Source organism: Chiloscyllium plagiosum, unplaced genomic scaffold, assembly GCF_037043375.1.
Source record: "Chiloscyllium plagiosum isolate Xiang-an unplaced genomic scaffold, Cpla_swu_hap1 HiC_scaffold_14, whole genome shotgun sequence".
Lineage (NCBI taxonomy): Eukaryota > Metazoa > Chordata > Chondrichthyes > Orectolobiformes > Hemiscylliidae > Chiloscyllium > Chiloscyllium plagiosum.
Genome location: NW_028270152.1, coordinates 71,945,447 through 71,967,573, shown reverse-complemented (window position 1 = coordinate 71,967,573; position 22,127 = coordinate 71,945,447). Strand labels below are relative to the sequence as shown.

Here is a 22,127-nt window from a genome sequence, read left to right as displayed (position 1 = left end):
CCTCGTGCTCCAGTCGCTGAAAGTAAGGGTGAAGGTGCTACAGACAATAAAGATGGCAAACTGTATGTTGGCCTCGACAGTTAGAGGAATTGAGAACAGGAACAAGATGTCTTAGTGCAATTATGCAGGGTATTGGTGAGGCCACATCTGGAATATTGTGCCCAGTTTTGGACTCCTTATCTGAGAAAAGATGCTCTTGAAAGAAAGGCAGTTCCGGGAGAAAGTGAGGACTGCAAATGCTGGAGATCAGAGTCGAAAGGTGTGGTGCTGGAAAAGCACCCGTCAGGCAGCACCCGAGGAGAAGGAGAATTGATGTTTTGGGCATAAGCCGTTCATCAGGAATGTGGGGTGGGGGGGCTTACTGAAAGATAAATAGGAGGGAGGGGGTGGGGGGAGGCTAGCTGGAAAGGCAATAGGTAGATGCAAGTTGGGGGTTGATGTGTTAGGTCAGAGGGGAGGAGGGAGCTGATAGGTGGGAAGAAAGATGGACAGGTAGGACAGTTCAAGATGGCGGTGCCGAGTTGGAGGATTGGGTCTGGAATGAGGTGGGGGCAGGAGGATAAGGAAACAAAGATTTGCCAAATTGATTCCTAGCTGGCAGGATTGACTTACAAGAAGAGATTGAATCAGTTAAGATTTTAATCATTGGTGTTTAGAAGAATTTGGGGTGGGCATGTTGTGGAAACCTATAAAATTCTAGCAGAACTAGACAGATTAGATACAAGAAGGATGCTCCTGCTGGTGGGTTAGTCAGAACCAGGGATCATAGTTTAAGGATAAGGGCAAACCTTTTAAGACTACAATGAGGAGAAATTTCTTCATCCAGAGAGTGGTAACCCTGTGGAATTCACTTCCACAGGAAATATTTGAGGCCAAAATGTTCAAAGAGGAGACAGATGTTATTCTTGTGGCTAAAGGGATTGAGTGTTCAGGGGAGGGTAGGATTAGGGTATGGAACTCAATCAGCCATGATCATAATAAATGGCAGAACAGGACTGAGGAGTCGAATGGCCTACTCCTACTCCTATCTTTTATGTTTCTATATATTCAAGTCAGAACATCTGTACCGAGAGAGAAAATTCAGTGTAATAGTGGGTGTTTCTGCCTCAAACATTGTAGCCTGAGGAAAATAAATGAGCATGACAAAGGCTACTTGAACTTTGCATTACTATGGACTTTGTGTCATGAATTCTCTCTTTCACTCTGTATTTGATCCGTACTGGGACATTATTCTAGCAAACTGTATAACATCGGACAATACTACAGGTACTGAAAAAGCAGAAGAGTAAGTAAAAAAGTTTTGGTTCTCTCGATGATGAGGATGGGGATCTTAATAGCAAATAATAAAATGATGATGAAACAAACAAATGTTTTGCTTCTGTCTTCACTATACAAAATACAAAAACATTCTAGAAACAACTATAAATGAGGAGGGAGAAAGGAAAGAGGACTTTGTGAAATAAGGAGCAAACTGGTTCTAAGTAAACTGATGGAACTGCAAGCTGACAAAGGCCCAAATGGATTTTATGGTAGGGTCTTAAAAGAGGTAGTTAATAAGGTAGAAGCTGTGTTTGTTCAATTTTCGAAAATTTGCTAGATTCTGAAAAGATTCCATCAGACTGGAAAGTAGTGAATGTAACTCTTCTATTCAAGAAGAGAGGGAGGTAGGAACCAGGAAATTATAAGCTAGTTAGCTTGACATCCGTAATGAGAAAAGTGTTAGAATCGATCCTGAAGGAGGTTATGATTGGGCACCTAGAAAAACTCAAAATAATGATTGCCTGAAAGGGAAATCACATTTGACCAATTTATTGGAGTTCTTTCAAGGAATAATGTGCGCTGTGAATAAAGAGGTGCCTGTAGACTTGGATTTCCAGAAAGAATCAAAAAGGTGCTACACAAAAGGTTATGGCATATAGTAGGAGCTCATGATATGGGGTAACATGGATAGAAGATTGCTGGCACAAAAAAGAAACAAAGAGTATTCATAAATGGATCTTTTTCTGACTCGCAGGATAGCACAAATGGAAGCCAACAGGAGTTTTTGTTGGGGCCTCAGCTTTTTATAATTTATATTCATGACTTTGATGGGGTAGGGGAAGTGAAGGCGTGGTAGCTAAATTTGCAGATCACATAAAAATAGACGGGAATGTATGTAGGAATGTGAAGAAGCAATGAGGGCGATGCAGACAGAGATAAGTTAAGTGGACAAAAATCTGTCAGATGGAGTATAAATGCGGGAAAATGTGAAAGAGTTCACTTGCTCAGGAAGAATAAAAAAAAACATATTATTACTCAGTATTATTTAGACAGAGAATGAAAGCAGAATTTCAAGATGCAAAATAATCCAGGTATTCTATTGTATGAGTCACAAAGTTAGTATGCAGGTACAACAAGTAATTCAGCTGGCTAATGGAATGCTACACTTTGTAATGACAGGAATTGAACATAAAAGTACGGATGTTGTACTTCAGTTGTACAGGGCATTGGTGAGATCACATCTTGAATACTGTATGCAGTTTTGGTCTCCTTTAAGGAAGGATGTAGATGTATCAGAAGTGGTTTGGGGAGGTTTGTTCGATTGATACCAGGAATGAGTGGGTTTTATTATGCGTGGGTTGGACAGGCTGGGAGAACAGTGAAGAGCACTTCTTTGTTTAGACAGTTGAGGGATAACTGAGATCAAAGTATGTAGGATCCTGAACAGTCTTGGCAAGGTGAATGGGGAAAGGCTGTTTTGGCTTGTTAGTGAGTCCAGAACTAGGGGACATTGTTTTAAAATTAAGACAGAAATGGGGAGAGTTTTTTTTCTCTTGAGTACTTTGCCTCAGAAGGCAGTGGAAGTTGACTGGGGCCATTGTCTAATTTTGAGATAGATGTAGATAGATATTTGTTGTCCTCCCTTTCTTGCAGTGGAGTCAGAGGTTGCTGGGAGTAAATGGAAATGTGGAATTCAAAACACAAAGAATGGCAGAGCAGCCTAAAGGGGACAGATGATCTGGTTCTGCTAGCTCATCTGCATTCTCTGGTGCAGAGTGCAGAAATAAAATGAAAAATACTTTGAGGGACCATCTACAATATCACACTCATAAATTATGGAAAGGAAGGGTAGAAAATTGCTAATTGGTTCTAGGCTAACGTTACCGTGATGAACCTTGTCATTGAAGCAAAGTAGTCCACTCTTAATTACATGAGCCCAACTTAAGAACTTCATCCCTGCTATGCTGGTATTCAGTCAGAGGAAGTCACTTGGGAAGCCTGGAAGCCCTGTGGTTCATTGTGGGAGGGTGAGGAAACGTGGATTCCCTGAATCAAAATTACTCAATACAATCTAGAGAGTGGCATCTGAAAGGGGCAGGACAAGAGAGTCATGATCTACTGAGACCCATTTCCCTGACCTTTTTACTCCCACACCTGCCTAGCCAGTGTGGCCTTCTGTAAGATTTCTTCCCTTGTCACCTGTGGTCTGGGTCCCTTGCTGATCCTAAACCTCTGGTGGGTGCATTACTGGAACTTCCACTACTCTCCCAGTGTCACTGGTAACAAAGAGGAGTAGTTGACCTCTGCATGGTTCCCTCCACATGTACTTGATTCTGGAAAAGTATTTATCTTCATAAACAGCGCAAAGTTTGCTGCAAGCAGAATACTGAGTAATCTTTCCTGGGTCACAATTGTGCTGTTAGGATGAAGTATTGATCATGAACCCACATCTCCTAGCATCAGGACAGAGAAGATGATTTCAAGGGAGGTGGACATTTGGGTGTTCCAATTAAAGATGCTGGGCAGGTTCTTGATCTGTAGAGCTAATAAAAAGTTATCAGGCACAGAAAGATTGTCAGCCCTTCTGTCAGAGGTAGGTATAGGATAAGTATGTAGGGAGGTGTGAAGCTGCCTCTATTCCTAGTAGCTGGTCACAACAGAGAACAATGAAAGCGCCAAAATAATTAGGGCCATTGACCAAAATGAAGGATTTCCCCACAATAATGGGCTGAACAAATCCAATATTACACCAATCGAAAGGTTGGTGAAATGTCACCTCATATCTTTGCATTACCCTTGTTGCATTTGACTTTTGGAATACTGCCGCCCTTATGATTGGAGCCTTTGGCTTTCATATCTTTACAGCCTACCAATGGGAGGCTTCCACCTTTTCACAGTTGTCATTTAGAAAGTGCCTTTAGTTTACCTATTGTGGCTGGGCAGGTGATCAATCCCTTCTATCAAACTAACTCTGGCAGAATCCCCTACAGGTGGCAACACATTGTGAAGCTGGTCCAATGAGATTTCCTTAAGGTACTTCACCTCCACAACCATTGAAAACTCAGCATCACACTTTCGGAACAATGTGAAGGATTAGAGAAGCTGCAGGACTGATTTCCGAGAAATGACATCAAGGAGGAGGGAGGATGGATTGGAGAAGCTTGGGTTTTTCTTCTTAGATCTTCTTAGTAAAGATTAAGAAATTTCATTAAGGTGTTCAAATTTATAATTGTTCTAGACAGAATTGATAGAGAAAAATTGTCCTCATTGGCGTAAGAGTCAAGGCACCCCTATTTAAGATGAGGGCAAAAGAGAAAACAACATGAGAAAAAGTTTTTTTCACTCAGTGAATAGTTGTGATCTGGAATGGATTGGCTGAAAGGGTGGCTATGGCAGATTCAATTGCCTCTTTAGCAAAGGCCATGAGAAAATAAAATTACTGAGCTACAGGGATGGGCCGAGGAATGGGACTAACTGTATATCTTTTACAGATATCTGGCAGTTGTTTCAGGAATTAAATGGCTGCATTCTACTCTGAGCATTTTAACATAAAATAATCCTATTACAAGGAGATATCTCCCATTACAAGCACAATGTTATTGAGTTTCTCTTACCAGCTCGTGTGAGTGTCTTGTATATTGGACAGAGGTAAATTCCTTGTTGTGGTATTTTACGATTTGCAGTTGGGATTAACCAGATCACAGCCATTTCTGTGTAGAGTTCTTTGGGCCGAGATTCACCCAGTTGAAACAAAGCTTGATCCCAGCGAGCTCCCTCCAAAAACAGGCCATAGATATAGCACCCGACTTGGGGACGATCCAAGTCAGAAGGTGAATTCTCAATTACCTGTGATTGGGACAGTATTGATTAGATCAGTGTATCTTAAAAAAAGTTATTTTCTTTTATTGCAATGAATAAATAAAATGCAAATAAATAAATACATTCAGACCATTTCTCCTTCTGTTCAGTCCTGAAAAATTCAAAAAATTTGAAATGGCAAAAGTTTAACTTTTTAGTTTCTGGTAGGTAACTAGTAATTAATGGATGCTTTTCATACTGGAGAAAGGTTTGTAATGGAGGTACCCAGATATCAGTGTTGGGATCCTTGCCTGTTGATGAATGACTTTGTTGCATAGGACACAGTTTCAAAATATGAAGATGATACAAAATGTGGAAGCATTGTAACATATGGAGACTGTAAGATAGAACTTCAAAAGGGACATTAATAAATTGTTGGAGTTGTGGCAAGGTGATAGTTGAATTTCAACATTGAGAAATGTGAAAGGATATTGACAGACAAAAATAAAGGATACAACACTAAGGGGGCTGCAGGAACAGAGACCTGGGTGTATATCTGTGTCAGTTATTGAAGGTGGTGGCACAGGTTGAGAGCCAGTTAATGAAACATACAATATCTTTGGCTTTATTAAAAGGGGCATGGCATATGAGAGTAAGGAAGTCATGATGAACTTGTACAGGGCACAAGTTCGGCTTCACCTTGAATACTGCATCCAGTTCTGGATGGTACACTTTAGCAAGCGTATGAAAACTTACAGGAAAGATTCATGCAAATAATTCCTGGGATGATCAGCTTCAGTTATGAAGATAGATTGGAGAAAAGAAAGTTCAGAGGTAATTTGAGACAGATATTCAAAAGCATGAAGGATTTGGACAGAATAGACGTGGAAAAGGTGTTTATACTTGTGAGAGGACGAAGAAGGTGATTGGTAAAAGAAACAAAAATATATAAGCAAAACCCATTGCAGGGAGGTCTGGAATCCTCTGCTTGGATGTATGATGGAGGCACATTCAATTGAAGAATTTCAAATGCTATTAAATTGTTTTCTGAAAAGGTGGAATTTATTTCCAAGAAGGCTGCGGAGTGGTAGAGTAGGATGCCTCAGCTGGAGCTCTTCTACTCCATTTCTTTCTTTTTTTTCCCCTTTTTTTTCACTCCTGGCCTCGGAATGGACCCAACGAGGCATCCTCTCAGCTCAGCCTGGCCCAGCCCATAGCAGTGTCTTGGTGGCCTGTGGCAGTTTCTTGGCCCAATCTCTCAGCGGCCCATGGTGGTGTCTCGGTCCGGCAGTTTCTTGGCCACACGTGATGCTCTCCTGGCCTGGCAGTGTGTTCTATACTTTGGATCTAAGTTTTTTTGTACCTAGGTACCTTTGTGCCTAAGATGGCACCTTGTGTGGTGAAATTATATATTTTCACTGTATTCCTGTCTACATCTGCTCATGAGTACACATGACAATAAAATCTAAATCTAAACCTGAAAGATCTAAAGTTTGTGCAAGGGTACAGAGAGAGGGAAAGAATAGCACTAGGTGAATTGCTCAGTCAATGCAGTCTCGGGCTGAATGGCCTCTTTTTGAGTATAACAATTATGTAATTCTCTGATTTGCAGATAAGCAGACTGATGTTCTTATTCTATTATGTTTACCTGAATGAAATTGTATTTATACAGGGCTGAAGATATTCCTTGATAGACATTATTTGAACCAGATGCCCAATGTTGCAATCACTGATTAACACGAATGATTATCCACCCAGAAGATTTCATTTCCCTAGTCATGGGTTCTCTTCGTCTTTGCATGGCTGATGAGCCCAGTCCTTGAGCTGTATCTCCAAGTGCACAATTAGCAGATGTTACCAGGTGGTGAAATTGGACCTTGGCCTTGAGATCATTAGCATTCCTTCCTCCTGTTCCTTTTCTGTACTTCCTTTTTCCCCAGGTGTTCTCAAAGAATTGTGTCCCTTCATACAGCCGTTTCCTCCAAGTGAGTTTCTTCTGAATTAGGATCTCCCATGTGTTAACATCTATGATGTATTTTTTGAGGGAAGCCTTCAGGGAATCTTTGAAACACTTCCTTTGTCTTCCTCTCATCCAAGTGCTTCCTCTGAGCTAGGCAAAGAAGATTTGCTTGAATAATTGGAAACCAGGTGTCTTAAGCATGAGGCCAGCTTAGTGGAGTTGGTTTCAGGTGCTAATGGCCTCGATGCCAGCGTTGTTTGCTGTTTTAAAGATACAGTTGTTAGTTTGCCTGTCCTTTCAGCTGATGTGGTGATTCCCTCTCAAACAACATTGGTGATACTTGAGGTGGCATCTATACATAGTCAAGTTTTTGCAACCATATAGAAAAGTTGGAAGGGTGACTGCCTTATACACAAGGGTCTTGCTATCAACACAGATATCATGGTTGTCAAAGATTCTCATCCTTAGGTATCCAAAATGGCACTTGTAGATTGGATGTGACGCTGAATCTCCACATCGATGTCAGCTTAGATGAGGGGTGTTCAGGAGGATTATTCTTTGAAGGGCTGGGAAGAATTTGAGGTTGAGGCTGAGAACAATTCTTTGGTATGCTTCTGTGAAGACATTAAGTGAAGCTTGAAGATTCTCTTCCGAGAGAGCAGAGATGACATTGTCATTCACATACTGAAGTTCCACAAATGCTGTTGCTGTAATTGTCTTCTTGGATTTAAATTAGTTGAGGTTGAAAAGTTTCCATCCATCTTGTAGACAATGTCACACCATAGGGAAGCTTGTTTTTGACAAGATGAAGAGTGGAGAAAAGAATGGGGGGCGCTGACACATCCCTGCTGGATCCCTGACTTGATCTCAAAGGATTCAGTCATATTATTGCCGATGACGACCAAGGCTGACATCTTGTCATGGAGGAGACGAAGGATGTTGATGAATTTCACTAGACAGCTATCTTCTATAGCACTTCTTGATTGACTAAGTAAAAAGTCAAGTCAGTGAAGGCCATGTGGAGTGGTTGATTTTGTTCCTGGCATTTCTCTTGGAATTGTTGAAAGTGAAAATCATGTCATTGTTCCATGGCTTGGTTGTAGATCACACTGGCTTTCAGGAAAGATTTTCTCTGAAACAGGGATAGGATGTCTAACAAGGAATTGGGCAATGATCTCCCCAGGGATAGACAGTTGGAAGATTCAGTAGCTCTCACAGTCTGCTTTGTCTCCTTGAAGATAGTGCACAGGTAGCATTCCTGAGATCAGCAGGGATTTATTTCTTTTTTATCCCAGATTCTCAGATGGAGAATCCAAAGTTTTAAAATGTGCAGATTAGGTGGGCTAGCCATGGGAAATGCAGGATTAAAGGGATTGGGTAGGGGATAGGTCTGAGTGGGATGCACTTCGGAGGGGTGGTATGAACTCAATGGGCCAAATGGCCTGCTTTCACTCTATAGGGATTCTATGATTGTATGAGAGGACGGCTAAATTCTTCCCTGAAAATCTCACCTGAAATCCTATCTAAACCTGAAGCTCTTCCATTCTTCAGTTGTCAAATGGTGACTTCAACTTCTGCCACGCTAGGTGGAAGTTTGAGATCAACCTTCATGGGTATTTGGAGGATTTCCTCAAAAAGCATCTTCATAAATATATGTATTGTAGTTTAGGAGTTCTTTGAAGTGTTCTCTCCATTGGAGATTGATATTTTCAACAGGGTGCCATCCTTACTCCACACCAGTTTGAATACAAGGGTGGTGGGTCTGTTGAGCCTTGGTGGCACTGAAGAAACCCCAGGTGTCATGCTTGTCAGAAAGAAGTTGCTTAGCTTTTTTAGTCCACCATTGGTTCTTGATTTCCCTAATTCTTCTTTGTAACTCTGCCTTTACTGTTTGATCAGTTGTCACCTTTGCCTTGCTGGTGATGTTATTTAGCCTGGTACAGTGAGCTTCCTTCTTCTTCCTCTGATGAGCTGAAACTTAAGTTTTGAATTTTTTGTGGGTCAAGAGGAGCTAGATTGTTCGTCCAGGCTTCACACGATAAACATATGCCCCTGTAACATCTGACCTCCCTTCTGGAGAACAGCTTCACCTAAAGCTCAGAGGTGATAGGATGGTACATTGGTGGTGGGGATCTGGAGTCTGTGGATTTCCACTAGGGGAGTACATGTATTTTCATTTCTGCCCATTGCTTCCTCTCAAACAGTTCCGACTTATTGCACTTGAAAACCAAACGATTAAAATTCATTTTTAAGCGTAGTCATTACATCTATATAAATGTTTTACAATGCAAATTTCTGCAGCAAAAACTTTTCTCCCATGCACCCATATCACAGGATGAAGAAAGCACCTTCATACTCTGAAGTTGACCAAAGCACTGACCTACAATCTGCCAATGTCCATTACTTAGGATTTTGATTTGTCTCAAGAGACATCTGTGGAGCCAAGAAACATTCAGCCCATCTCAGATCTTCACTGGAAGCCTTTCAGGGAAAGTTCATAGATTAAGGCATCAACATGCTCAATGACTCAGACAAGGTCACACCTGAGCTGACAACTTGGATGACATATTCCTTCTTTCACATTCCAGTGTTTTCCATTTAGTTGCATGATTTATTGGTGGCTGAAAACGCAAATTTTAAATTGGAGGATGTATTACCTGAGATTTATGATTACTTGCTTGTTGGGCATTAACTGGAGAATTTACTTAAGTAGATATATTGTGAAACTGGTTATTAGGCTCAAAGAATAAATACTTGTAAAAGTGTCTAAAGATTGAGCCCAGATTTTTTCAACTGAATTCGAGAATATATAACTAAGAAAGTGCATTTTTAGATTTGGATTTGCATTAAGAAAGTGTGGAGTAGAAATGTGAAAACTTTTCTTAAGCTCCTAGTTAATGCCTATTCTGGCTTTCTCTTCATTATCTCCTTATTCACCTCACACAGCCATATAGCCAAGCAGTATTACATGCTACAATACCTTGCTAGGTAAGCTTTGGGTTTCAAGGGCTAGAAACAATTAATTTAGTTAATTAAAACATAATAAGGATGGCAGGCGTTGCAGCTGTAGTATATGGGAGTTCATGGCTCTCTGCTTGATCAATCTGTGGCAGTATCTACGTCTTGAGGAGTTTCAGCTCATAGTCAATGATCTGGAGGTCAAGGTACACACACTATGATGCATTAAGGAGGGAAAAGTTGGTCAGTGGTCAGAAACAGGGGTATGATTGCAAGTGAGGAAAATATAGGAATTGAGAAAGCAGACGATGGGAAACCTCAGCCTGGCATTTATCCAATAGGTTTGAGGTTGCTTCAGTTTGCACAGATGAGATTGGGAAATGCAAGGCGAATTGATTACACTCACAGTGTTGAGTCATTTGTTCTCTATAGCTGTAGTGGCTGCTGTAAGGGTTCAGAACATCTGCTCCCTATTAGAGAGAAACTTGCCGGTGGGATTGCCAGGGTGAGGAGTGGTTTGGGGTGATCCAGTTATTGTGGTCAATATAGGAATCAATTACATGGATAGGATTAGGAAAGAGCTTCTGTTTAGATAGTATGAGTAGTCTGGGGATAAATAAAAAATCAGAACCACAAAGGAAATAATATCTGGATTATTATTGAGGGTGCCACGGTGGCACAGTGGTTAGAACTGTTGCCTCACAGCGCCAGAGACCCGGGTTCAATTCCCGACTCAGGCGACTGACTGTGTGGAGTTTGCACGTTCTCCCCGTGTCTGCGTGGGTTTCCTCCGGGTGCTCCGGTTTCCTCCCACAATCCAAAGATGTGCAGGGTCAGGTGAATTGGCCATGCTAAATTGCCCGTAGTGTTAGGTAAGGGGTAAATGTAGGGGTATGGGTGGGTTGCGCTTCGGCGGGTCGGTGTGGACTTGTTGGGCCGAAGGGCCTGTTTCCACATTGTAATGTAATCTAATCTAATCTAATCTATTATTTGGTGCAAAAGTGAATTTGGATAGGGTTATTAAGATTAGGGAGTTCAATGATAGGGAGAATGAGTTTCAATTCATGGGGCACTGGGAAAAATACAGTCTTTACCTGAATCACATTGGACCACTGTGCTAGCAAGTCATACACAAGGATGGAAAAGAAGTCTTTAAATTAAATAGTAGGGTGGGTGAAATTATGTGGAGTAAATTACAGAGAGAGTACAAGGTCATATAGCAAGATAGTAATGAGGATAATAACATGACAGGAAGTGACAGAGCATACAAATGTAAGTGTGTGCCAGCAATTAATGCAAAAATATGAAATAGAATTAAAGGCCCTGGAATTGAAAGCATGTAATTTATGCAACAAAACCAATGAATTGGCACTGTACATAGAAACAATATGTCTGACCTGATGACTGCTACGTTAAGCATGGCTGGCTGACCAGGCTGGGTCCTGAATATGCAAGAGTATTTGACAGTTTGGAAAGACAGGAAGCTAGGAAAGGTAGGTGAAGTAACTCTGTTAATAAGGATGACATTAACACAATAGGGAGATGATGTTAGATCTAAAGATCAAGATGTAGAATAAGCTTGTGTGAAAATAAGAAATAGTAAAATAAGAGATACCTTTGGCAGTATTTTATGGGTTGCCTAATGATAAATACAGTATATAATGGAGTTTACAACAAGAGATATATGAAGCGAATAAGAAAAGGATTGTAATAATCATGGATGATTTTAAGTTACAAATAGATCAAATGAATCAGTTATTAAAGGATAAGTTTATAGAATAACTTTGAGACAGATTTTCAGAGCAGCATCTTCTAGAGCCAACCAAAAGATTGATTAATGATACCAAAGTAAAGGAACCATTAGGTGGCGGTGGTCATAACATGATTGAACTTTGCTCTCAGATTGAAGTTGGGGTCTAAGATGAATGTTTTAAATGAAAGCAGCTACAAAAGGTTTGAAGGCAAAACTTAATAAAGTGAACTGGGCAATTAGTAAAAGAATAGGACAGTAGAAGTGCAGTGCAAACATTTAAATAAATATTTCATAATATTTCAACAAAGATTTGTTCCAATGAGAAAGACTATAAAAAGGATGCACCATCCATAGCTAATGAAACAAGTTAAGGACGGCATCAAATTGAAATTAAAGGCATTTAATTCTCTAAAAGTTATTGGTATGCCAGGAAGGACAATTTAGAGACTGAGAAAAGCAGCTAGAAATATAAAAACAGTTAGTAAGAATTTCTACAAGCATTTCTACAAATGTAACTTAAATAATTGGAAAATAAGAAACTGGGAGAATTATTGAGCAGATATCTTGTGTCTATCTTCAATATAGAACACATAAATAATATTCCAGAAAAACTAGTTAAATCAAAATGTGAAAGGGAGGGAAGAACATAAAACAATTACAATCAGCAAAGAATGGGTACTATATTTAGGAGAGTAAATTGTGAAGTGGAACTAAAGAGTGTGCAAAGGGATATAGATTAAGTCATGCGGAAAAGTTTGACAAATGGAGTATATGTGGAAAGTATGAATTTGTTCACTTTGGCAGATGGAATAGAAAATTAGTACAATATTTAAATAAAGAGAGATTACAGCATGCTGCGGTATAGAGGACCCGGTATCCTATACATGGATCACAAAAGGTTAGTTTGCAGGTACAACAAAGACTGGGAAGGCAAAACTTGTTTTATTCATCATGGGATGTGGACTTTGCTAGCTGCAAGTTAAAAGTAAACCACACTGCTGTGGGTCTAGACACCATGTCAGACAGGTCATGTAAGAATGGCAGATTTTCTTCTGTAAGGTGCATTGGATTGGTTTTTACAACCAATCCAACCTGAAGAAGGGCTTATGCCCGAAACGTCGATTCTCCTGTTCCTTGGATGCTGCCTGACCTGCTGCGCTTTTCCAGCAACACATTTTCAGCTCTGATCTCCAGCATCTGCAGTCCTCACTTTCTCCTTGGTTTTTACAACAATCAACAATAGTTGCATTAGACTATCTTTTAATTCCAGATTTTCCAGATATCATTTGCTGTGGTATCTGCTCATGGTATATTGATATATTAAATTGGGTTTTTGATGCCTGAGTTCAAGTCTACTATGTAGGGGAGGTCCCAGGGTCTATCTGTGCTCTACATTGACTTGATTCCAGCTACAATGTAATTTGGGGGTGATCTATTTTTCTGGACAGATATTGTGCTTGTATTCAAATTACTCCATGATATCATCCCCCATCATATCTCTAACCTTCTCCAGTCCTATATCCTCTGAGGATTCCATGTTACTTTAATTCTGATCTCTTGTGCATCCCTGATTCCTGTTGCCTCACCATTGGTAGATGTGCCTTCATCTAAGGCCTTAAGCCCTGGAATTCCCAAACCTACTTTAAGTCACTGCTTGAAGCCTACCTCTTTGACCATGCTTTCGAGCATCTGCCCAAATGTCTCCTTATATTATGCCATATTTTATCTGATAAATGCCTATGAGGTGTATTGGGATTTCAGTACCATATTAAAAGTGCAATATAATTAGAAGTTGTTGTACTTACACTTTGTGCCAATATCACTGGGTAAGGAAATAGAAGATTATTAATGTTTTCCACTGGTGATACCAAATAGAATGATCAAATGTTTGATTAAAGAGATAGATTCTACGGAATGTGCTTAAAGGGGAAAGAGAGGTAGAAAAGGTGGTTTGTTCAGGGAGGAAATTCCAGGGTGTCTAGACAACTGAAGCAATGATGAAGCGATTAAAATTCAGGAAGCTCCAGAGACCAGAATTAGATGAATGTAGATATCAGGAAAATATCATCAACTTGCTGCCAGGAATTTGACATAGTCATAGAATCATACAGCATGGAAACAGTCTCTACTGTCCAACTAGTCCAAGCTGACCACGTTCCCAAACCAAACCACTACCACTTGTTTGTGCTTGGCTTATACCCCTCCAAATCTTTCTGGTTCAAGTATTTATTCAAATATCTTTTTAAATGTTGTAACTGTAACTGCATCCACCACTACCTCAGACAGTTCATTCCACATATGCACCACTATCTGTGTAAAACAAAAGTTGCCCTCATGTCCTTTCTAAATCTTTCTCCTCTCACCTTAAAAATAGTTACTAGTTTTGAGCTCCCCCACCCTACGGAAAATATCTATGGCCATCATGATTTTATAAACCTCTATAAGGTCACCCCTCAACCTCTTACATTCCAATTAAAAAAGTCTCAGCCTATATTTATAACTCAACCCCCCATTCCCAGCAACATCCTGGCAAATCTTTTCTGAATCCTCTCCAGCTTAATAATATCTTTCCTAAGACAGAGCGACTAGAACTGGACACAGTACCTTCAAAGAGGCCTCACCAATGTCCTGTACAACCACAGTATGACTTCCCAATTCCTATACTCAAAGGTCTGAGCAATGAACATAAGCATGCTAAACAACTTCATAACTACCCTGTGTACTTGTGATGTAAATTTCAAAACATTATGTACCTGAGCCCCGAGGTCTTTCTGCTCTACAACATTACCCTGGGCTCTACCATTAATTGTAGATGTCCTGCCTTGTTTATTTTACCAAAGTGCAATACTTCTCATTTATCCAAATTAAACTACTCCTCAGCCCAATGACCAAATTGATTAAGATCCTTTTGTAATCTTAGATAACCTTCTTCACTGCCCATTATGTCATCAATTTTAGTGTCACCCTCAAATTTACAAACAATGCCTCCTAAACTCTCATCTAAATAGTTTATACAAATGACAAACAAAAGTGGACCTAGTACCAATCCCTGCGGAACACCGCTGGTCACAGGCTTCCACAAACCATCCCCGTAACTGTTGATAAACATGATCTGATTTGGGCAGCTATTATCCCACATGACAGCTTCCATGTCCTATTTTGGTATCAAGCTTGCACACTGAATAAATGCCTCAGATTCCATTTAGAAGATTGCCAATAAGACCCATCTCAAAGCACATGACTTTGGGATTCCTACAGCTCCAAGACTAGTCAAGATGGGTTTGTCGTAAGCAGTAGTAGAGAACCCATTAATGGATTTCTTAACCAGCATGTTAAAAAAAGTTGTTTTCAAATATCTTCCTTTGCAATTTGGTATTCTTGCAATTTTGCCCTAATGATGAAGACTTGACAGCTGGTTGCTTTTCACAGCAATAATATATTCCACATACTCAATAGAATATTTAGACTTAATAGCATAATGTGGTACTGCAATTACTCACTGAGTCCTCTGCTGGACATATTAGTCTTGCATTTACCGCCAGGATCCCATTTACTGTTGTGTTATTCTCACACATCGTGCAGTTAAAGGCACTTTTTATGCTCATGAGAAACTGAGCCACTAAAACAAACGAAGAGGGTGCTCCATTCTAAAGACAGATGGTGAACTTATCTGCTTCTCTGGCACTTCAGCTCCCACCTAATAAGTAACTTTGCATGTCACATTTTTTGTTCACATGGGTGCTACGAAGTTCTCTGCTAACCTTCCAAGGTCATCTTGTACTGAATGAGATTGTCATAATTTTGATAATTAGCAGAGAAGACTCTTATTCTATCAATCAGGGTTGTGTCTGAATTCAGGTCTCAGTGGTGAAAACCAATATGTAACAATGTAATACTTAGTTCTTCTCCCTCTTCCTTACCTTAAAGTCAAATGATATTATGTCAATAGAGATAATTGACTGTCTTGCAAAATTCTGGAGTGTTCCCGTTAGAAATGCTTGTGGGAAGAAAAATCCACTTATCCAGAAGGCAGCAGGAATGCCATCAGCAATCCATTTCTCTAGGAAGTTGATTCGATCAAGAAGATCCTCTACCCATGAGGCCAAGGGCTTCAGTGAAGGATACGCCTAAAAAAATACACAAAATGAGTAGGTATCAAGTGGAGCTCATGGATTTTTGACATTTAAACATCTGCTATATTCGGGTATCTTAAAGCATACATTTAACATGGTTAGTTATTTAAGGATAATAGGGAAAAAAAACACTTAATTTTCTCAGGACATTGCAAAATGCTTACACACAAATAATTATTTTAGAAATGCAGTCACTGCTGCGAATATAGGAACTCCCACAAACAGCAACGAGATAGTCAGCAGATCCTCTGTTTTAGTGATGTTAGTTGAGGAATAAGAATTGGCCAGGACACCAGGAGAAGTCCACTGCTCTTTTTAGAATAGTGCTTTGAAACTTTTACTTCCATTTGAAAAGAAAGACAAACCTCAGTTTAACACTTCATAATAAAAAATGATATATCCAACACTCCAGTGTTTCCTCCATAATATATTAAAGTGTTGTCATAATTTATGTGCTCAATACCTGAGATCTTTGACTCAGAGATGAAAGTTATATCAACTGAGTCGCAACTATGAAACACAACTTGTTTTTAGACTTGTTTCTCATACATTATTATGCTAACAAATGCAATTAGGAGTGGACAACAAATGTTAGCTTGCCAGCGACCACCACAAGAAAATTAAAAGCAATATATTAATCTCCCAAATTGCTGTATAAGCAAACTTTCAGAAAACAAATGACATTGAGCTAAATAAAAAAAAGGAGACAAGTAATGAAACGTTTTTACAAAGGTTAAAGGAGGGTCTAAAGGGAAAGACAGGCAGACAAAATTAATATTTGAGTTGAATATGACTCCTCTTCAGAGAGAGGTCAAAAGTTTGAAGGAACTACAGATCTTAAATTTCAGTCTGCTGAAAGCACAGCCCCAATAAGACTACTTTACTTAACTGGGGGAAAATGTATAAGAGATAGTGATTTTAAATACTCTACAACACAGTTACATATTTACGTATCTACTAAATCTAGTGCTTTCAATCCACTGGATATGATGTTTTCAACCAGTCTTGCTAGAACTCTGAATTGGTCCAAGTAAGGGACTACTACTGAAATGGGTAGGTATTCCAAACTTTGTTGACTAAATCTCTAGGGATGGCATTCCCAACTATTTCTAGTACCTGCATATTGTTCCCAACTACTGTAGGCTTTGTGCTTCTGATTGTGTTTTTTAAATGTTACCAACTGCACTAGGTATGGTATTCCTAATTATTCTAGATGTGAGATCCCTAACCACCACTGGAACTCTGCTACTAATTGTTCTATGATGGTGCTGGTGTTGGACTTGGGTATACAAAGTTAAAAATCGCACAACTCCAGGCAATAGTCCAATAGGTTTATTTGGAAGTTTATTTGGAGCACTGCTTCTTCATCAGGTAGCTAGCGCTCTGAAAGCTTGTACTTCCAAATAAACCTGTTGGACTATAACCTGGTGTTGTGCAATATTTAACTAATTGTTCTAGGAATTGTATTCCTAACTGCATCAATTAGCACCTTACCAACTGCACTAAATTACTTTTGCAATTTATTTTTAAATGTTGTAGGTGTGGCATTTCTCACTGGTACATTAATCAGAGAAGCTGGAGAGAGAGAGAGAGAGACAGAGACAGAGACCAGAATTAACATTTGAGAGATCAATTCAAAAGTCTGATAACAGCAGGGAAGAAGCTGTTCTTGAATCAAATTGCATGTCTATTCAAACTTTTATATCTTCTGTTCGAGGGAAGAGGATGGAAGAGAATGTAATTGGAGTGGGAGGGGTTTTTGATTATGTTGGTTGCTTTTCGAAGCAGTGGGAAGTATAGATAGAGTCAGTGGATAGAAGGCTGGTTTGCATGATGAACTGGGCTGTGTTCACAACTCTTTGTGTCATTGAATCATAGAATCCCAATAGTGTGGAAGCCGGCCATTCAGCCCATCGAGTCCACACCAATCCTCCGAAGAACATCTCACTTAGACCCTATCCCTGATGTCCTGCATTTCGCAAGTGCATTTCCCTACACATCCCTGGACACTATGGGCAATTTAGCATGGCTGGTCCATCTAACCTGCAGATGTTTGGACTGTGGGATGAAATCGGAGCAGTTGGAGGGTACCCTCACAGACATAGAGAGAATATACAAAACTCCACTCGGGCAGTCGCCTGAGAGTGGAATTGAATTTGGGTCCCTGGTGCTGTGAGGCAGCAGTGCTAACCACTCAGCAACCATGCCATGCCATGCCACGCCACCATGTCGTTTCATGCGGTCTTGGGAACAGCAGTTGCCAAACCACACTGTAATACATCCAGATAGGATGTTTTCTATGGTGCGTCTATAAAAACTGGTAAGACTGCTTGTGCCCATTCCAAATTTCCTTAGCCTCCTGCAAAAGTAGCGATTTGTTGTCCTTTCTTGACTGTTGTGTTTATGTGGGTGAACCAGGGCAGATTGTTGGTAATAATCATGCTCAGGAGCTTGACACTCTCGACCATCTCCACCTCAGCACCATTGATGCAGACAGAGATGTGCCCTCCACTTCCTTAAGTCAATGACTAGTTCCTTTGTTTTGCTGATATTGATGGAGAGATTGATGTCTTTACACCATGCCACTAAGCATTCAATCGTTCCTGTATTCTGTCTTCCCGTGGTGAGATCCAACCTACCAACCATGGTGGTGTGAGCAAACTTGTAAATGGAGTTGGGGCGGACTTTGGCCAGTGTTGAGGATTATGGCGGAAGAAGTGAATATCACCTGATTGTGGTCTATGGGTCAGGAAGTCAAGGGTCCTTACATAAGGGGGAGCCAAGGCCTAGGTCTCAATGTTTAAAGATGAGTTTGTATTGAATCATGGTGTTGAAGGTAGAACTGTAGTCAATATGTAGAAGCCTGATTTAGGTACCTTTGTTATCCAGATGTTTCAAGAATGAGTGTAGGGCTAGGGAGATAGCATCTGCTGTGGACCTGTTGCATTGGTAGGCGAATTGCGAAGAACCAAGGCGATTTCATAGACTGGAATTTATGTGAGTGTTCTGATTTCTACCACCTGATTTATAGTAAACATTTAAACCTACCATTAACTCCCATTCTCAGTCTTCAGAACATCACTGTACTTACTGTACTGAATATTGTAACTACTTGTGGGATACTCTTGCTATCTGTTTTCCGATTTCTCCTTTAAATGTTGTAATTGTACCAGCCTCCGCCACTTCCTCTGGCAGCTCATTCCACACACACACACACAATCCTCGGTGTGAAAAAGTTGCCCCTTAGGTCTCTTTTAAAATCTTTCTCCTCTCACCCTAAACCTATGCCCAATCTCCAATTTTGGTATCATCTGCAAGCTTACTAACCATTTCTCTTATACTCACATCCAAATCATTTATTTAAGTGACAAAAAGCAGTGGACCAAGCACCGATCATTGGTGCACACTGCTGATCATGGGCCTCCAGTTTGAAAAACAACCCTCCTCCATCACCCTCTGTCTCCTACGGACAAGCCATTTTGTATTCAAATGGCAAACTCTCTCTGGATTCCCTGTGATCTAACCTTGCTAGAGCCTGGGCACCTCAGCCTTGATCTTATTGAATGGTAGGCTTTAAGGCTAAGTGACCTACTCCCTGCTCTTATTTCTTAAGAATGTATGGGACTGGTACTGAGCATTCTCTAGCATCACAGAGAAAATTAAGAATACCAGAACTTTTTTTTAAACTGTCTGATCTGGTAATCTTGGTATTAGATTTGAATTGACTTTGATTGATTCTTTGGATCTTCCTTTAGACAACTAAACTCAAACAGGTATGCCCTGCTCTGCTGCAGTCGACTGAATTCAGAACAATTTAATTTGAATTAAAAATAATTTGAAGAAGAGTTAGAATTCATTGAAATTGATTCTTGTGATACAGTGGTTGTGTCTTTATCCCTTGCCTAGAAGGTTTGGTTCAAGTCCTACCTTCCAAAGAGATTTGTTATAATATGTCCATGCAGATTGATTTAAAAAAAGACCAGAATCCTATTTATTGGTCATGTGGCACTATGGTAATGTTCAGAAGGTTCACCTGCTCATTGCTGACTGCAGGTAGGGTGATTAATGCTATATTCATGTGACCATAGAGGCCTGAGATTTTGGGTGTTTTGCCAATAGTTACAAAAAGGAAACAAGTAACTATTTTAACTTGGGGACATGGTCAGCTATATAAATATTAAAAAATTGTTTCTCCATTGGACACCAGAGATAGTTGATTTGTATCTAATGAGCAAGTGAGGAAGAATTCCAGTTCTAATACTTTGATATTGATCCAATTCAGTCATAGCTATAATTGTAAAGCTAATACCTTGGAATTCCAGTGTTCCGGGACAGTATTGTTGTATAGACTTGTTGCCATCAACTCGAGCTGTGAGGACATTACAACTAGACCTTTCAATGCTTTCAGAAGGTCTCCAAGACTTTGTACAATAGTGTGCAGCAGTCGGTTGTACCTACACAATAAGCAAAAGAAGAATATTATTCTATACAGTTAGAAAATAATGAACTATTAATGACATTCCAGATATCTCTTTGAGCTACTAATCCAGGCATAGGCAAACTGAAAGTTGGTTGCCTGCTCGATCTTCTTTGCTGGTTTATTGAACAGTATCAATGAAGAGCACATATGAAGAGTGTAGCAGACATTGAATTAACAATACCACTGAATACTTACACTTCAGTGGAATTGTACAATAGCTGTACAAAGTTAAAAATCACACCAGATTATAGTCCAACAGGTTTATTTGGAAGCACTAGCTTTCGGAGCTCTGCTCCTCCATCAGGTGATTGTGGAGAATAAGATTGTAAGACTCAGAATTTATAGCAAAAGTTTACAGTGTGATGTAACTGAAATTATATACTGAAAAAGACCCAGATTGTTTGTTAAGTCCCTCATCTTTTCGAATGACCATGTTGGTTTCAGTTCTTTCATACGTAAATTGCAAAATCTTTTTTAAAAGTTGCTTTCTCCAATGCACTTTAACAATTGGTGTCATGTTGGCCCATATAAGGTATTGAAGGTGTTAACTCCCTGTGAGGCTGTCTGTGCCACAATGGTCAGACTGATTCTAATCTAAAAAAAGATTTTAAGAATCTTACATGGATTTATGAAGTTTTTGAGCAAAGGAAAAAGTAATTCTCTAAGTACAAAATCACCCCACAAACTTATATGTGTGTGTGTGTGTTGGAGGGGAGGGGGGGGGGGGGGGGGGGGGAGTCATGAGTGTCTGTGAGAGGGTGTGTGTGTGTGAGTGAGTGTAAAGGGGGTTTGAGTCTGTGTGGGAGTGTATGAGAGAGGGTCTGAGTGTGTGTATGTATAGTGCAATGCGATCACGTGTAGTGACACATGAACCCAAGGTCCTGGTTGAAGCTATCCCCATGGGCACCGAACTTGGCTATCAGCCTCTGCTCGGCCACTTTTCGTTGTTGCCTGTCCAGAAGTCCGCCTTGGAGGACGGTCACCCGAAGGTCCAAGGTCGAATGACCCAGACTGCTGATGTGTTCTCCAACTGGGAGGGAACATTCCTGTCTGTTGATTGTTCTGCCGTGTCCATTCATCTATTGCTGTAGCCTCTGTTTGGTCTCACCAATGTACCACGCCTCAGGGCATCCTTTGCGATTTACATATGAAAGAACTGCAACCAACATGGCCATTCTAAAAGACGAGGGACTTAACAGACAATCCGGGTCTTTTTCAATATATAATTTTAGTTACATCCTGTGTCTAACAATCTTATTCTCCACAATCACGTGATGAGGGAGCAGTGCTCCGAAAGCTAGTGCTTCCAAATAAACCTGTTGGACTATAAGGGAGAAGGTAGGGATAGGGATAGCGGAGGGAACTTGTGCGGGGAGTCTGAGCAGATAGGGGAAGCCCTAAATGAGCTTTTTGCTTCAGTTTTCACCATGGAAAGGGACCTTGTTGTGAATGAAAACTTTGAGGAGCTGGGATACAGTCTTGACCAGATCAAGATTGATGAAGTTATGTGCTGGAAATTTTGGAAAACATTAAGATTGATAAGTCCCCAGGTCCAGACCAGATTTATCCTAGGCTGCTCTGGGAAGCGAGAAAGGAGGTTGCTAAGCCACTGGCGAGGATCTTTGCCTCCTCACTCTCTACGGGAGTCGTACCGGAGGATTGGAAGGAGGTGAATGTTGTTCCTCTTTACAAGAAGGGTAATAGGGAAATCCCTGGCAATTACAGACCAGTCAGTCTTACGTCTGTGGTCAGCAAAGTTTTGGAAATAATTCTGAGGGATAGGAT

General features: G+C 40.3%; 1 protein-coding gene across 2 annotated transcripts in view; it reads right to left on the bottom strand.

Annotated features, from left to right (window-relative positions):
• dnah1 (dynein, axonemal, heavy chain 1) overlaps positions 1 to 22,127 on the bottom strand; it is a 422,195-nt gene that overhangs the window by 6,654 nt on the left and 393,414 nt on the right. For both annotated transcript variants that reach the window (XM_043708503.2, XM_087994517.1), the window contains 3 exons: positions 20,172 to 20,316; positions 15,650 to 15,856; positions 4,875 to 5,106 (listed from right to left, as the gene is read on the bottom strand). In XM_043708503.2, coding sequence (XP_043564438.2) covers positions 4,875 to 5,106; positions 15,650 to 15,856; positions 20,172 to 20,316 — 584 coding nt within the window. The remainder of the gene's footprint in view (positions 1 to 4,874; positions 5,107 to 15,649; positions 15,857 to 20,171; positions 20,317 to 22,127) is intronic.